This window comes from Procambarus clarkii, chromosome 3 (genome assembly GCF_040958095.1).
Source record: "Procambarus clarkii isolate CNS0578487 chromosome 3, FALCON_Pclarkii_2.0, whole genome shotgun sequence".
NCBI lineage: Eukaryota > Metazoa > Arthropoda > Malacostraca > Decapoda > Cambaridae > Procambarus > Procambarus clarkii.
This window is the reverse complement of record NC_091152.1, coordinates 46,384,332-46,403,352: the sequence shown is the minus strand read 5'-3', so window position 1 is coordinate 46,403,352 and position 19,021 is coordinate 46,384,332. Positions and strand designations below refer to the sequence as shown.

Sequence of the window (19,021 nt, the reverse complement as noted above, 5' to 3'; positions counted from 1 at the left end):
ATGTTATTGGAAGTTGTTGGACATAGTCCATGATAGTTAAAAGGAAAGTAAATGTGTTTGACCCCCATAACTTATACATTGAGAGTCTCTTCACACAGGAGAGATGTGTGTGTGTGTGTGTGTGTGTGTGTGTGTGTGTGTGTGTGTGTGTGTGTGTGTGTGTGTGTGTGTGTGTGTGTGTGTGTGTGTGTGTGAGTGTGTGTGTGTGTGTGTGTGTGTGTGAGTGTGTGTGTGTGTGTGTGTGTGTGTGTGTGTGAGTGTGTGTGTGTGTGTGTGTGTGTGTGTGTGTGTGTGTGTGTGTGTGTGTGTGTGTGTGTGTGTGTGTGTGTGTGTGTGTGTTCTGTAAAGTTTTACACTTTCATGTATCATATTTACCTTCACTACAAGTCCCTCCGTCAGGAATGAGCCACCAAACACAGGTTGTGAACTGTGAGAGCCGGCTAGATGCACCGCTGCACCAACACACACAAATGTGACAGCCGGATACATGCACCACTGCACCAACACACACAAATGTGACACCCGGATACATGCACCGCTGCACCAACACACACAAATGTGACAGCCGGATACATGCACCGCTGCACCAACACACACAAATGTGACAGCCGGATACATGCACCGCTGCACCAACACACAAATGTGACAGCCGGATACATGCACCGCTGCACCAACACACACTAGTGTGACAGCCGCATACATGCACCGCTGCACCAACACACACAAATGTGACAGCCGGATACATGCACCGCTGCATTAACACACACAAATGTGACAGCCGGATACATGCACCGCTGCACCAACACACACTAATGTGACAGCCGGATACATGCACCGCTGCACCAACACACACTAATGTGACAGCCGGATACATGCACCGCTGCACCAACACACACAAATGTGACAGCCGGATACATGCACCGCTGCACCAACACACACAAACGTGACCGCCGGATACATGCACCGCTGCACCAACACACACAAACGTGACAGCCGGATACATGCACCGCTGCACCAACACACACAAGTGTGACAGCCGGATACATGCACCGCTGCACCAACACACACAAATGTGACAGCCGGATACATGCACCAACACACACAAATGTGACAGCCGGATACATGCACCGCTGCACCAACACACACAAATGTGACAGCCGGATACATGCACCAACACACACAAATGTGACAGCCGGATACATGCACCGCTGCACCAACACACACAAATGTGACAGCCGGATACATGCACCGCTGCACCAACACACACAAATGTGACAGCCGGATACATGCACCAACACACACAAATGTGACAGCCGGATACATGCACCGCTGCACCAACACACACAAATGTGACAGCCGGATACATGCACCAACACACACAAATGTGACAGCCGGATACATGCACCGCTGCACCAACACACACAAATGTGACAGCCGGATACATGCACTGCAGCACCAACACACACAAATGTGACAGCCTGATACATGCACCGCTGCACCAACACACACTAATGTGACAGCCGGATACATGCACCGCTGCACCAACACACACAAATGTGACAGCCGGATACATGCACCGCTGCACCAACACACACTAATGTGACAGCCGGATACATGCACCGCTGCACCAACACACACAAATGTGACAGCCGGATACATGCACCAACACACACAAATGTGACAGCCGGATACATGCACCGCTGCACCAACACACACAAATGTGACAGCCGGATACATGCACCAACACACACAAATGTGACAGCCGGATACATGCACCGCTGCACCAACACACACAAATGTGACAGCCGGATACATGCACCGCTGCACCAACACACACAAATGTGACAGCCGGATACATGCACCAACACACACAAATGTGACAGCCGGATACATGCACCGCTGCACCAACACACACAAATGTGACAGCCGGATACATGCACCAACACACACAAATGTGACAGCCGGATACATGCACCAACACACACAAATGTGACAGCCGGATACATGCACCGCTGCACCAACACACACAAATGTGACAGCCGGATACATGCACTGCAGCACCAACACACACAAATGTGACAGCCTGATACATGCACCGCTGCACCAACACACACTAATGTGACAGCCGGATACATGCACCGCTGCACCAACACACACAAATGTGACAGCCGGATACATGCACCGCTGCACCAACACACACTAATGTGACAGCCGGATACATGCACCGCTGCACCAACACACACAAATGTGACAGCCGGATACATGCACCAACACACACAAATGTGACAGCCGGATACATGCACCGCTGCACCAACACACACAAATGTGACAGCCGGATACATGCACCAACACACACAAATGTGACAGCCGGATACATGCACCGCTGCACCAACACACACAAATGTGACAGCCGGATACATGCACCGCTGCACCAACACACACAAATGTGACAGCCGGATACATGCACCAACACACACAAATGTGACAGCCGGATACATGCACCGCTGCACCAACACACACAAATGTGACAGCCGGATACATGCACCAACACACACAAATGTGACAGCCGGATACATGCACCGCTGCACCAACACACACAAATGTGACAGCCGGATACATGCACTGCAGCACCAACACACACAAATGTGACAGCCTGATACATGCACCGCTGCACCAACACACACTAATGTGACAGCCGGATACATGCACCGCTGCACCAACACACACAAATGTGACAGCCGGATACATGCACCGCTGCACCAACACACACTAATGTGACAGCCGGATACATGCACCGCTGCACCAACACACACAAATGTGACAGCCTGATACATGCACCGCTGCACCAACACACACTAATGTGACAGCCGGATACATGCACCGCTGCACCAACACACACAAATGTGACAGCCGGATACATGCACCGCTGCACCAACACACACAAATGTGACAGCCGGATACATGCACCGCTGCACCAACACACACAAATCAATGATCTTATCACACGAAATACGTGAGACTATGGAACGCATTTCGACAACCTTTTGACGACTAAAATATATTGCCACTTCCAAAATCTGGTAAAGGCATGGCTAACATTACATAGTGATATTCAATAATAATATAACATCCTCGTATTACTGCAGATAACTACACAGACAAAAAATGCTATTGTGGTTTGCAAAGTTCTAAGTAAACTTTAGGAAATATCGTGTAAACTCAAAAAAAGCAGTTTACTCGACATGATCGACACACACTCCAGCACACAGGTGGTGTGGTTGGCCGCGTCAATCACCTTCATAGTCTAGAATTATTGAATATAAATCATACTTCATTACAAACATTCCCGCGCGCCTTAACATATACATATATACTCACTCGTTCCTTAACCTATATTTTTTTTACAGATATCATAACTTTAGCCAATAATTTCACAGGTAAACAAATATATATATTATGGGAGTTGGTAGAGTGATGGGTGTGTTGTGTGAAGATAATAATAAGGAGGTGTGTGTGTCCACTCCCCAGACAGAGAAGACGCCGAGCAGAACGGTGAGCAGGTTGATGTTGTCAGCGGTCACCCCCAACGACTCTGGCAGATACACCTGTCGACCAGATACTGGCGGAGTCTCGTCCGTCTCTGTGCACGTCCAGTCTGGTAGGTGACTGTGTGTGTGTGTGTGTGTGTGTGTGTGTGCACGTCCAGTCTGGTAGGTGACTGTGTGTGTGTGTGTGTGTGTGTGTGTGTGTGTGTGTGTGTGTGTGTGTGTGTGTGTGTGTGTGCACGTCCAGTCTGGTAGGTGACTGTGTGTGTGTGTGTGTGTGTGTGTGTGTGTGTGTGTGTGTGTGTGTGTGTGTGTGTGCACGTCCAGTCTGGTAGGTGACTGTGTGTGTGTGTGTATGTGTGTGTGTGTGTGTGTGTGCACGTTCAGTCTAGGTGACTGTGACTCTGTGTGTGTGTAATTACCTAGGTGTAATTACCTAAGTGTAGTTACAGGATGAGAGCTACGCTCGTGGTGTCCCGTCTTCCCAGCAGTCTTTGTCATATAACGCTTTGAAACTACTGATGGTCTTGGCCTCCACCACCTTCTCACTTAACTTGTTCCAACCGTCTACCACTCTGTTTGCGAAAGTTAATTTTCTTATATTTCTTCGGCATCTGTGTTTAGCTAGTTTAAATCTATGACCTCTTGTTCTTAAAGTTCCAGGTCTCAGGAAATCTTCCCTATTGATTTTATCAATTCCTATTACCATTTTGTATGTAGTGATCACATCACCTCTTTTTCTTCTGTCTTCTAGTTTTGGCATATTTAATGCCGCTAACCTCTCCTCGTGGCTCTTGCCCTTCAGTTCTGGGAGCTACTTAGTAGCATGTCTTTGCACCTTTTCCAGTTTGTTGATGTGCTTCTTAAGATATGGGCACCACACAACCGCTGCATATTCTAGCTTTGGCCTAACAAAAGTCCTGAACAATTTCTTTAGTATATCGCCATCCATGTATTTAAAAGCAATTCTGAAGATAGAAAGCGTGGCATAAGCTCCTCGCACAATATTCTTTATGTAGTCCTCAGGTGATAGTTTTCTATCTAGAATCACCCCTAGATCTCTTTCTTTATCAGAATTCTTTAAAGATTTCTCACATAATATATAGATTGTGTGGGGTCTATGTTCTCCTATTCCACATTCCATAACATGGCATTTATTAACATTAAATTCCATTTGCCAAGTGGTGCTCCATATACTTATTTTGTCCAGGTCATCTTGAAGGGCATGACAATCATCTAAGTTTCTTATCCTTCCTATTATCTTAGCATCATCAGCAAACATGTTAATATAACTCTGTATACCAACAGGTAGATCATTTATGTAGACAATAAACATCACTGGTGCAAGAACTGAACCCTGTGGTACTCCACTTGTGACATTTCTCCAGTCCGATACATTGCCTCTGATCACTGCCCTCATTTTTCTATCAGTCAGAACATTTTTCATCCATGTTAGAAGCTTACCTGTCACCCCTCCAATATTTTCCAGTTTCCAGAACAACCTCTTATGTGGAACTCTGTCGAAAGCCTTTTTTAGGTCCAGATAGATACAGTCAACCCAACCATCTCTTTCCTGTAATATCTCTGTTGCTCGATCATAGAAACTGAGTAAATTCGATACACAGGATCTTCCAGATCGAAAACCATACTGTCTGTCTGATATTATATCATTTCTCTCCAGGTGTTCTACTCATTTAGTTTTAATTATTTTTTCCAATATTTTGACTAATACACTTGTCAATGATACAGGTCTATAATTAAGGGGGTCTTCCCTGCTTCCACTTTTGTAGATTGGAACTATGTTAGCCTTTTTCCACACATCAGCTACAACTCCTGTAAACAGGGATGCCTGAAAAATCAGTTGAAGAGTAATGCTGAGCTCAGGTGCACATTCTCTCAGAATCCATAGTGAAACTCCATCTGGACCAACTGTTTTGTTCTTATTTAGCTCCTTGAGCATTTTTTTCACTTCGTCTCTAGATACCTCTATGTGCTCTATGTTGATCTCTGGAATTCTTATTGTGTCTGGTTCCCTGAAGATTTCATTTTGTACAAACACACTTTGGAACTTTTCGTTTAATGTTTCACACATTTCCTTTTCATTTTCCGTGAATCTATTTCCTATTTTCAACCTTTGAATATTATCCTTTACCTGCAAATTGTTGTTTATAAATTTATAGAATAGACCTGGTTCTGTTTTACATTTGTCTGCAATCCCTTTTTCAAAATTTCTTTCTGCCTCTCTCCTCACTGCCGTGTAGTTGTTTCTCGTATCTTTGTATCGCTGGTATGTTTGGGGGTTTGGGCTCTTCCTGTATTGATTCCATTTTTGTGTCTTTTGGTCTCTGGCCCTCTCGCAATTTCTGTTGAACCATTTCTGTGTGTGTGTGTGTGTGTGTGTGTGTGTGTGTGTGTGTGTGTGTGTGTGTGTGTGTGTGTGTGTGTGTGTGTGTGTGTGTGTGTGTGTGTGTGTGTGTATGTATGTGTGTGTGTGTGTGTACTCACCTAGTTGTACTCACCTAGTTGTGCTTGCGGGGGTTGAGCTCTGGCTCTTTGGTCCCGCCTCTCAACCGTCAATCAACCTTGTTTACCTCAGTGCTGATATTGACAACTGTTAACATGTAGTGAGTTAGCTCAGACAACTTCCTTGTTTACCTCAGTGCGTGTCTGTGTGTGTGTTTGTGTGTGTGTGCGCGCGTCCAGGTACACTTCCCACGTACACGTACTTGCCCAGATGTACTTCCCTACATGCACTCACCCAGATGTACTTCCCAACATGCACTCACCCAGATGTACTTCCCAACATGCACTCACCCAGATGTACTTCCCAACATGCACTCATCCAGATGTACTTCCCAACACGCACTCACCCAGATGTACTTCCCAACACGCACTCACCCAGATGTACTTCCCTACATGCACTCACCCAGATGTACTTCCCAACATGCACTCACCCAGATGTACTTCCCAACATGCACTCACCCAGATGTACTTCCCAACATGCACTCACCCAGATGTACTTCCCAACATGCACTCACCCAGATGTACTTCCCAACACGCACTCACCCAGATGTACTTCCCAACACGCACTCACCCAGATGTACTTCCCTACATGCACTCACCCAGATGTACTTCCCTACATGCACTCACCCAGATGTACTCACACAGAAGTGTTTGTCGGGGTCGCTGACTGGCTCCCTGCAGCCTTGCCTTCCAAACACAGTTCAATACAATGACTCGAGTTCCACGTTTTAATTATGGCATGAAAATATAATATAGTGAGTTAGCTCAGACAACTTCCTTGTTTACCCCGGTGTTGATATTGACAACAGTTAACACTGTAGTGAGTTAGCTCAGACAACTTCCTTGTTTACCCCGGTGTTGATATTGACAACTGTTAACACTGTAGTGAGTTAGCTCAGACAACTGCCTTGTTTACCCCGGTGTTGATATTGACAACTGTTAACACTGTAGTGAGTTAGCTCAGACAACTTCCTTGTTTACCCCGGTGTTGATATTGACAACTGTTAACACTGTAGTGAGTTAGCTCAGACAACTGCCTTGTTTACCCCAGTGTTGATATTGACAACTGTTAACACTGTAGTGAGTTAGCTCAGACAACTGCCTTGTTTACCCCGGTGTTGATATTGACAACTGTTAACACTGTAGTGAGTTAGCTCAGACAACTGCCTTGTTTACCCCGGTGTTGATATTGACAACTGTTAACACTGTAGTGAGTTAGCTCAGACAACTGCCTTGTTTACCCCGGTGTTGATATTGACAACTGTTAACACTGTAGTGAGTTAGCTCAGACAACTTCCTTGTTTACCCCGGTGTTGATATTGACAACTGTTAACACTGTAGTGAGTTAGCTCAGACAACTTCCTTGTTTACCCTGGTGTTGATATTGACAACTGTTAACACTGTAGTGAGTTAGCTCAGACAACTGCCTTGTTTACCCCGGTGTTGATATTGACAACTGTTAACAATGTAGTGAGTTAGCTCAGACAACTTCCTTGTTTACCCTGGTGTTGATATTGACAACTGTTAACACTGTAGTGAGTTAGCTCAGACAACTGCCTTGTTTACCCCAGTGTTGATATTGACAACTGTTAACACTGTAGTGAGTTAGCTCAGACAACTTCCTTGTTTACCCCGGTGTTGATACTGACAACTGTTAACACTGTAGTGAGTTAGCTCAGACAACTGCCTTGTTTACCCCGGTGTTGATATTGAGAACTGTTAACACTGTAGTGAGTTAGCTCAGACAACTGCCTTGTTTACCCCGGTGTTGATATTGACAACTGTTAACACTGTAGTGAGTTAGCTCAGACAACTGCCTTGTTTACCCCGGTGTTGATATTGACAACAGTTAACACTGTAGTGAGTTAGCTCAGACAACTTCCTTGTTTACCCCGGTGTTGATATTGACAACTGTTAACACTGTAGTGAGTTAGCTCAGACAACTTCCTTGTTTACCCCGGTGCTGATATTGACAACTGTTAACACTTATCTCTGTGACTCATTGTTGTTACAAGTTACAAGTTATGGCTGGGCTTGCTGGTGTTGTTGGCCGTGACAAACACGACCTTCGTCACCCCGTGGCCATCTTTAAGAGGAAACTAGATAGTTTTCTTCAAGAAATGCCGGACCAACCGGGCTGTGGTGGGTATGTGGGCCTGCGGGCCGCTTCAAGCAACAGCCTGGTGGACCAAACTCTCAGGTAGCTCAGGAACGAGTTTTGTTACAAATCTTGGAGCATTTTCAAGTTTTGTCTTGTGCTTTCTCAAGTGAAGAATCCATGCTGGGGCTGCATGCTCAACAATGGGTCTCACGAAGGTTGAATCATGTTGCGGTTGGGAACTAGTGAAATGACTTCAGAGTACCGGTCAGTACAGCGACCGTCCTATAGCGTCTCCTTAACTTTCTCGTTCAGAAGGATTATTGGCTTATGGCTTCGTTATGCTCCTGGAGCCCTCTTTACCGACCCATGGAAGGTTCATTACTCGTCACAGTGACCTTAGTAATCCTTCACTTGTTGCAATCCCAGACTCACTGTAGTTGAAAACTTCAGTAATTCAGCCCCAACCACTTGGGCAGGACGGAAGAGCGACGGTCTCTCTTCATGCAGGTCTGCGTTCAATCCCCGACCATCCAAGTGGTTGGCCACCATTCCTTTCCCCCATCCCATCCCAAATCCTTATCCTGACCCCTTCCCAGCGGTATATAGTCGTAATGGCTTGGCGCTTTCTCCTAATTATTCCCTCTCTCCCCTCCTGTCAGCTGGGATAAAATAATTTAAAAATAATACATTATGTCGCGGGGACAGAAAGCCTGGGTGTATTCATAAACGTTAGGCTTACATCCAGGTCCCCCCCCCCCACCAGTTACTGAACCCTCCACCCCCCCCCCCCCCTTCTGACTAACTCCTGAGCACCTACTCACTGCTAGGTGAACAGGCTCATTAGGTGAAAGGAAAAGTGCCCAATCATTTGTGTCCCGCCCAGGAGTCGAACCCAGAATTCTCAATTGTGCCTCGAGAACGAAGCCGACTGTACTACCGAGACCCTATCAATATATATATGTGACACATATCCAATATGTGAAGTGTGAAACCCGGAGGCCTGGTCAAGGACCGGGCCGCGGGGACGCAGAGCCCCGAGATCATCACAAGGTGTGTCTCATATCACCAGATGATACACATGTGTCTCATATATCACCAGATGATGATACACACGTGTCTCATATCACCAGATGATACGCATGTGTCTCATATATCACCAGATGCTACACATGTGTCTCATATATCACCAGATGATGATACACATGTGTCTCATATATCACCAGATGATGATACACACATGTGTCTCATACATCACCAGATGCTACACATGTGTCTCATATATCACCAGATGATGATACACATGTGTCTCATATATCACCAGATGATGATACACATGTGTCTCATACATCACCAGATGCTACACATGTGTCTCATATATCACCAGATGATGATACACATGTGTCTCATATATCACCAGATGATGATACACATGTGTCTCATATATCACCAGATGATGATACACATGTGTCTCATATATCACCAGATGCTACACATGTGTCTCATATATCACCAGGTGATGATACACATGTGTCTCATATATCACCAGATGCTACACATGTGTCACATATATCACCAGATGATGATACACATGTGTCTCATATATCACCAGATGATGATACAAACATGTGTCTCATATCACCAGATGATATGCATGTGTCTCATATATGACCAGATGATGATACAAACATGTGTCTCATATCACCAGATGATGATACACATGTGTCTCATATCACCAGATGCTACACATGTGTCTCATATATCACCAGATGATGATACGCATGTGTCTCGTATATCACCAGATGATGATACACACATGTGTCTCATATATCACCAGATGCTACACATGTGTCTCATATATCACCAGATGATACGCATGTGTCTCGTATATCACCAGATGATGATACACACATGTGTCTCATATATCACCAGATGATGATACACACATGTGTCTCATATATCACCAGATGCTACTCATGTGTCTCATATATCACCAGATGATGATACACATGTGTCTCATATATCACCAGATGATGATACACATGTGTCTAATATATCACCAGATGATGATACACACATGTGTCTCATATATCACCAGATGATGATACAAACATGTGTCTCATATATCACCAGATGATGATACACATGTGTCTCATATATCACCAGATGATGATACACACGTGTCTCATATATCACCAGATGATGATACACACGTGTCTCATATATCACCAGATGATGATACACATGTGTCTCATATATCACCAGATGATGATACACACGTGTCTCATATATCACCAGATGATGGTACACATGTGTCTCGTATATCACCAGATGATACACTTGTGTCTCATATATCACTAGATGATACACATGTGTCTCATATATCAAGAGATGATACACACAGTTTTGGGTCAGCTTTGATCGTGAGCAGACGTGTAGGGTCAGCGGTCCGTGTTAACCGAGGGAACAATAGGGTTCAAGGGAGCGGGTGTACTGTACAGTGAGAATCGGAACAGTGTAAATTGAACAGTGGCATTGTAATTCAACACATTGATCACATCTCGTGGTGAATTATCTTAGTGAATTTAGAGAAGATAGCTAGTGAAGATCGACTTCTTGAGGAAGCATCAGTCACATCAGCCGGGACCCACGTGGAGACCTGAAGACCTCACAGGATTACCGACGACCCGCCGTGTATTCACCTAGAGTGCTTGTGGGGGGCTGGCTGGTAAGTGTCTCTCATAAGTCTCCAACAGTGTACAAGGTTTATATAATATCATATCATAGACACTATTGCATTCCATTCAATAATACAATCGTGGTAGACAGGTAACAGGGACAGCAACTGTGAGCTCACTGGGAACCCAGATAAGCCGCTAATGCCCCCCCACCCGCCGTAATCAGAAGACTGCACCTCACCCACCTCCTCTTAACCCCCCCATCTCACTCTCCCAACACACTCCCCCCTTCCCTATCACTCCCACTCTCCCAAAACACTCCCGCCCCCCCCCCCCCCCCGCACCCACTCTCACACTAGGACTATTCTTGCTCTCTCTCTCTTGCTCTCTCTTGACAAGGGCAAAATGGTAGGTGGACGCAACAGGGACACAGGGAACAGCCAGAGTGACCAAACGAAGGACATGCTAACCCAAGTTCTGGAGGAATTCAGGAAGGAGATGCAGGAAATGAGGATTACAATTAACAACCTGCAAAGTGAGCTGACATCAGCAAGGGAGGAGATCAAATCCCTCACAGAGAAAAATAAAGAAACCAAGCATCAGATTATCATCCAAAGGGAAGGTGGGAATGTTACATTGGAAGGAAATGCCTCTATACCTGGAACATTTGCAAACAAACAAAACAAAACATTTGCAAACTCAACAAAAGGTTCCAGGAGGTCTTTACAATAGAACAGGGAGAAGTCACGGCGATAGGAGAGGTGACAGCAAACCAGGTGACCTTGGAAAGGTTCGAAATTACAAGAGATGAGGTCAAGAAGCACCTATTGGAGCTGGATGTGAGAAAAGCTGTTGGGCCGGACGGAATCTCACCATGGGTATTGAAAGAGTGTGCAGGAGCACTTTGCTTGCCACTCTCCATAGTGTATAGTAGGTCACTGGAAACGGGAGACCTACCAGAAATATGGAAGACTGCTAATGTAGTACCAATATTTAAAAAGGGTGACAGACAAGAGGCACTGAACTACAGGCCAGTGTCCTTAACTTGTATACCATGCAAGGTGATGGAGAAGATTATGAGAACAAACCTAGTAACACATCTGGAGAGAAGAGACTTCGTGACAACCCATCAACATGGGTCCAGGGAGGGGAAATCTTGCCTTACAGGATTGATAGAATTCTATGATCAGGTGACAAAGATTAAGCAAGAAAGAGAAGGATGGGCGGACTGCATTTTTTGGACTGTCGGAAAGCCTTTGACACAGTACCCCATGAAAGGTTGATGCATAAGCTGGAGAAACAGGCAGGAGTAACTGGTAGGGCACTCCAGTGGATAAGGGAGTACCCAAGGATAGGAAGCACAGAGTTATAGTGAGGGGTGAGACCTCAGAATGGCGTGAAGTCACAAGTGGAATCCCACAGGGCTCCGTGCTTGGACCTATCCTGTTTCTGATATATGTAAATGATCTCCCAGAGGGTATAGACTCATTTGTCTCAATGTTTGCTGACGACGCCAAAATTATGAGAAGGATTAAGACAGAGGAGGACAGCTTGAGGCTTCAAGAAAACCTGGACAAGCTGCAGGAAAGGTCGAACAAATGGCTGTTAGAGTTTAACCCAAGCAAATGTAATGTAATGAAGATAGTGGTAGGAAGCAGGAGACCAGACACAAAGTATCACTTGGGAGATGAAATACTTCAAGAGTCAGAGAGAGAGAAAGATCTGGGGGTAGATATCACGCCAGACCTGTCCCCTGAAGCTCATATCAAGAGGATAACATCAACAGCATATGCCAGGTTGGCTAACATAAGAACGGCCTTTAGAAACTTGTGTAAGGAATCTTTCAGAACATTATATACCACATATGTCAGACCAATCCTAGAGTATGCGGCTCCAGCATGGAGTCCATATCTAGTCAAGCATAAGACTAAACTGGAAAAGGTTCAAAGGTTTGCCAACAGACTTGTACCCGAGCTGAGAAGTATGAGCTACGAGGAGAGACTACGGGAATTGAACCTCACTTCGTTGGAAGACAGAAGAGTTAGGGGGGGACATGATCACCACATTCAAGATTCTCAAGGGAATCGACAGGGTAGATAAAGACAGGGTATTTAACACAAGGGGCACACGCACTAGGAGGACACAGGTGGAAACTGAGTGCCCAAATGAGCCACAGAGATGTTAGAAAGAACTTTTTTAGTGTCAGAGTGGTTGACAAATGGAATGCATTAGGAAGTAATGTGGTGGAGGCTGACTCCATACACAGTTTCAAGTGAAGATATGATAGAGCCCAATAGGCTCAGTAACCTGTACACCTGTTGATTGACGGTTGAGAGGCGGGACCAAAGAGCCAGAGCTCAACCCCCGCAAGCACATGTGTCTCATATACCACCAGATGATGATACACATGTGTTGATGTTTGTCACTCACAAGTACACACACTTCCTCCGTCCTCAGCCTGGCCAGCACTCATAAGTGTTGTGTCTGTCAACACCCTGCCTGTCAACACCCTGCCTGTCAACACCCTGCCTGTCAACACCCCTGCCTGGCAACACCCTGTCTGTCAACTCCCTGTCTGTCAACACTCTGCCTGCCAACACCCTGCCTGTCAACACCCTGCCTGTCAACACCCTGCCTGTCAACACCCCTGCCTGGCAACACCCTGCCTGTCAACACCCCTGCCTGTCAACACCCCTGCCTATCAACACCCTGCCTGTCAACACCCTGCCTGTCAACACCCTGCCTGTCAACACCCTGCCTCTCAACACCCCTGCCTGTCAACACACTGCCTGTCAACACCCTGCCTCTCAACACCCTGCCTCTCAACACCCTGCCTCTCAACACCCTGCCTGTCAACACCCTGCCTCTCAACACCCCTGCCTGTCAACACCCTGCCTGTCAACACCCTGCTTGTCAACACCCTGCCTGTCAACACCCTGCCTGTCAACACCCTGCCTGTCAACACCCTGCCTGTCAACACCCTGCCTCTCCACACCCCTGCCTGTCAACACCCTGCCTCTCAACACCCTGCCTCTCAACACCCTGCCTGTCAACACCCTGCCTCTCAACACCCCTGCCTGTCAACACCCTGCCTGTCAACACCCTGCCTGTCAACACCCTGCCTCTCCACACCCCTGCCTGTCAACACCCTGCCTCTCCACACCCCTGCCTGTCAACACCCTGCCTGTCAACACCCTGTCTGTCAACACCCTGTCTGTCAACACCCTGTCTGTCAACACCCTGCCTGTCAACACCCCTGCCTGTCAACACCCTTCCTGTCAACACCCCCTGCCTGTCAACACCTTGCCTGTCAACACCCTGCCTGTCAACACCACTGCTTGTCAACACCCTGCCTGTCAACACCCCTGCCTGTCAACACCCTTCCTGTCAACACCCCCTGCTTGTCAACACCCTGCCTGTCAACACCCTGCCTGTCAACACCCCTGCCTGTCAACACCCTGCCTGTCAACACCCCTGCCTGTCAACACCCTGCCCCTCAACACCCTGCCTGTCAACACCCTGCCTTTCAACACCCTGCCTGTCAACACCCTGCCTGTCAACACCTTGCCTGGTAACATCCTGCCTGTCAATACCCCTGCCTGTCAACACCCTGCCCCTCAACACCCTGCCTGTCAACACCCTGCCTGTCAACACCCCTGCCTGTCAACACCCTGCCTGTCAACACCCTGCCTGTCAACACCCCTGCTTGTCAACACCCTGCCTGTCAACACCCTGCCATGTCAACACCCTGCCTGTCAACACCCTGCCTGTCAACACCCCTGCTTGTCAACATCCTGCCTGTCAACACCCTGCCTGTCAACATCCTGCCTGTCAACACCCTGCCTCTCAACACCCTGCCTGTCAACACCCTTCCTGTCAACACCCTGTCTGTCAACACCCTGCCTGTCAACACCCTGTCTGTCAACACCCTGCCTGTCAACACCCTTGCCTGTCAACACCCTTCCTGTCAACACCCCCTGCCTGTCAACACCCTGCCTGTCAATACCCTGCCTGTCAACACCCCTACCTGTCAACACCCTGCCTGTCAACACCCTGCCTGTCAACACCCTGCCTGTCAACACCCTGCCTGTCAACACCCCTGCCTGTCAACACCCTGTCTGTCAACACCCTGCCTGTCAACACCCAGCCTGTCAACACCCTGCCTGTCAACACCCTGCCTGTCAACACCTTGCCTGGTAACATCCTGCCTGTCAATACCCTGCCTGTCAACACCCTGTCTGTCAACACCCTGCCTGTCAACACTCTGCCTGTCAACACCCTGCCTGTCAACACGCTGCCTGTCAACACCCTGCCTATCAACACCCTGCCTGTCAACACCCTGCCTGTCAACACCCTGCCTGTCAACACCCTGCCTGTCAACACCCTGCCTGTCAACACCCTGCCTGTCAACACCTGGCCTGTCAACACCCTGCCTGTCCACATCCTGCCTGTCAATACCCTGTCTGTCAACACCCTGCCTGTCAACACCCTGCCTGTCAACACCCTGCCTGTCAACATCCCTGCCTGTCAACACCCTTCCTGTCAACACCCTGCCTGTCAACAACCTTTCTGTCAACACCCTTCCTGTCAACACCCTGTCTGTCAACACCCTGCCTGTCAACACCCTGTCTGTCAACACCCTTCCTGTCAACACCCCTGCCTGTCAACACCCTTCCTGTCAACACCCCTGCCTGTCAACACCCTGCCTGTCAACACCCTGCCTGTCAACAACCTTTCTGTCAACACCCTTCCTGTCAACACCCTGTCTGTCAACACCCTGCCTGTCAACACCCTGTATGTCAACACCCTTCCTGTCAACACCCCTGCCTGTCAACACTGTCTGTCAACACCCAGCCTGTCAACACCCCTGCCTGTCAACACCCTGCCTGTCAACACCCTGTCTGTCAACACCCTGCCTGTCAACACCCTGTCTGTCAACACCCTGCCTGTCAACAACCTTTCTGTCAACACCCTTCCTGTCAACACCCTGTCTGTCAACACCCTGCCTGTCAACACCCTGTATGTCAACACCCTTCCTGTCAACACCCCTGCCTGTCAACACCCTACCTGTCAACACCCTGCCTGTCAATACCCTGCCTGTCAACACCCCTACCTGTCAACACCCTGCCTGTCAACACCCTGCCTGTCAACACCCTGCCTGTCAACACCCTGCCTGTCAACACCCCTGCCTGTCAACACCCTGTCTGTCAACACCCTGCCTGTCAACACCCAGCCTGTCAACACCCTGCCTGTCAACACCCTGCCTGTCAACACCTTGCCTGGTAACATCCTGCCTGTCAATACCCTGCCTGTCAACACCCTGTCTGTCAACACCCTGCCTGTCAACACTCTGCATGTCAACACCCTGCCTGTCAACACGCTGCCTGTCAACACCCTGCCTATCAACACCCTGCCTGTCAACACCCTGCCTGTCAACACCCTGCCTGTCAACACCCTGCCTGTCAACACCCTGCCTGTCAACACCTGGCCTGTCAACACCCTGCCTGTCCACATCCTGCCTGTCAATACCCTGCCTGTCAACACCCTGCCTGTCAACACCCTGCCTGTCAACACCCTGTCTGTCAACACCCTGCCTGTCAATACCCTGCCTATCAACACCCTGTCTGTTGTCGGAAAATCCGACAGCATTTAATATATCATACATACAGATAATAGCTGTATTACCAACAAGTTACCCATAGAAAACGTAACTTGTAGTGGAATTACCGTCTATAGAAAACGGGATATCATCACCACATACTATTATAATTCACCAGCTATTCTGCTGGGAATTGTTCTTAAATACATTAGTCTTTGGACTTTACCATCATAAAAACATCTTATATAAATTAACTTAATTATCAATATTAAAGTAGAGTAAATGTGACCCTTCTATCACTTTCTGAAATCTGGACAATGTAAGCCAGGCGTCAGAGTGGAGGAGGAGGGCAGCCATTGTTATTGAGACCAGAGGCTCACACGGGAGCAAATTCGGCTCCTGTTAAATTTACTTGGACGTAGTGTTATGGAACCCAAAGGTGTACCATTGTCAACACGCTGTCTACAAATACAAGTTAAGTGTCTATCCGAAACCCGTTTATCATTCATTTATGGCCATTAATGTCAGGATATAGGGTTAGCCGGTTAGAACGCGAAATCGCCTCATACTAAAGGTAATTAAGCCAGGTCTTTAATGTTCCATGTACTGTATAGTGTTTTCTCTGATATAGCTTGTCATATATAGGATTCTGGCTTCACAGCTAGCGCACTTTTGACAGGTCAAGACGAGGATGCAAGATTATGTGCACCAGTTACTGGGTGATAGAAGCTACCTCAAAGAGGATAATTTGGTGTCTACACTCTAGTTATACCTGGTGGACTAACCTGCTGTACTATAAGAGAAGGAACCTCATCAATGTATGTAGCTATTACTGTAGTTTGATTGGCTGCATATATATTAATTTAATAAACCCCCCCTAATGTGTAGAGGATCGATTTGTGAGATTATGAGATTATTGCAGAAATACAGTCCACTTATCATTATACAAATTGCTATCGAAGTATATAAATTAACGTAAATATAAATCTCACAGGTCGGTTCCCACATTATTTGGACCTTCGGAACCGGAATATTCGGTCCTATGAACCCACATTTGGTCATCTTAGTACCGGATGAACCAGTTATCCAGTGGATTCATTAAATATACTAGTGCAGTGTTATTTAAACAAAGCCAGCAGTCAAGACGGCAGCGTAGCCTCGAGGGAGCTCAGGAGCCTCCCTCAGCCCAGTTCAGCTTCGTCAGCGGTTTCACGCACACCCACAGATTTGGTGGAGTGTTATTCTGTGAAATGACAGCGCTAATATAGAAACCAGCCAAATTAGTGACTGTGTCGCGAGATTGTTCACGGATTTCGTGGTGTTACATTTCGCGAGAGATTATCTACGAATTTTGTGGAGTTTATTTCGCGAGGTCACTAATAATATTTAATACTTCTAGATAATATTAGAAGTTTCATAGAGGCTAATTAAGAGGCTATTATCAATAATTGTGTATATTATTTCTCCAAAATAGAGAATTATTTAATATATACTGCACTAGTGTTCTCACAGTATATTTACTAATTGCCAACCCACAACAGGGTAGGATATTAACCATTGACTAGTTGAACTATTTTCGTTCATCCTAGTCCCATTATTACCATAGTCAGTTGTACTATATTGATTAACCTAGCACCATTAATGAATGGTCCAGACCCTATTTTGGGTGTAATTTTTATCAACTCGAGTCGAGTTGTGTATATATAATAATTTACTTATGATCATTACACCTTTGAGTGATTAATTAGTGTCTCTACCATCCTAGGGTGATATAGAAGAGCTAACCTAAAGGTACTTCCAATGACACTGGTTTATCACTCAAATCATTAGTGTGGATGATTGTATATATATAATGTGTATTAATTTTAAGTGCTAACCTCTAGTAGAGGTAGGATTATTGCCTAGTGAGTGCAAAATTTAACCCTAGGCTACCATCAGTGCTTGTTCAGTATTATGAGCAGCCCAAGTACAAGTCCCACAAGGCTTCACCAACGAGCCAGTATGGATAATGCAGGGAGAATGAAAAGAACCCTTGCAGGTCTTAAAGGCCACTTAACAAGACAGATCAAGAAATGTGAAGATTTGTCACAACAATCAACAGTTGATTATGCTGACCTGGAAAGCTATTATCAAGCAGCTGCAGGTAAATTTGAGCAAATCAAATGTCAAATAGCAACATATGTGGCTGAACTTGCCAACACCAATTTATCAGAAACAGAAATAGACGACATTATGGTTGATCTTGCGAATTATGAAGATCACACTCAGGCCACGTTACAGCCTTATGTCAAATTAATTGCCCAGAACAAGGCAACAGCAACAACAACAACAGTTGCATCTAATACGAGTCAAGCAGAAGCTCGACTCCCTCCAATTAATTTACCCACTTTCTCAGGAAAAGATGAGGAAGATTGGGACGAATTTTGGAACAAATTCGTTGACCTTGTAGACTCAAAACAATCTTTACCAAAGAGTAGTAAATTCTCTTATTTGCAAGGCCAATTATCAGGTGAGGCTAAAACAGTAGTATCCCATCTGAGATTAACTAATGACGGCTATGATCTGGCAGTAAAACTCC

General features: G+C 46.5%; 1 protein-coding gene across 3 annotated transcripts in view; it reads left to right on the top strand.

The window, feature by feature from the left end:
* LOC138367900 (uncharacterized) overlaps positions 1–19,021 on the top strand; it is a 54,157-nt gene that overhangs the window by 8,343 nt on the left and 26,793 nt on the right. For all 3 annotated transcript variants that reach the window (XM_069330182.1, XM_069330169.1, XM_069330177.1), the window contains exon 3: positions 3,529–3,658. In XM_069330182.1, the coding sequence (XP_069186283.1) occupies positions 3,529–3,658 (130 nt within the window). The remainder of the gene's footprint in view (positions 1–3,528; positions 3,659–19,021) is intronic.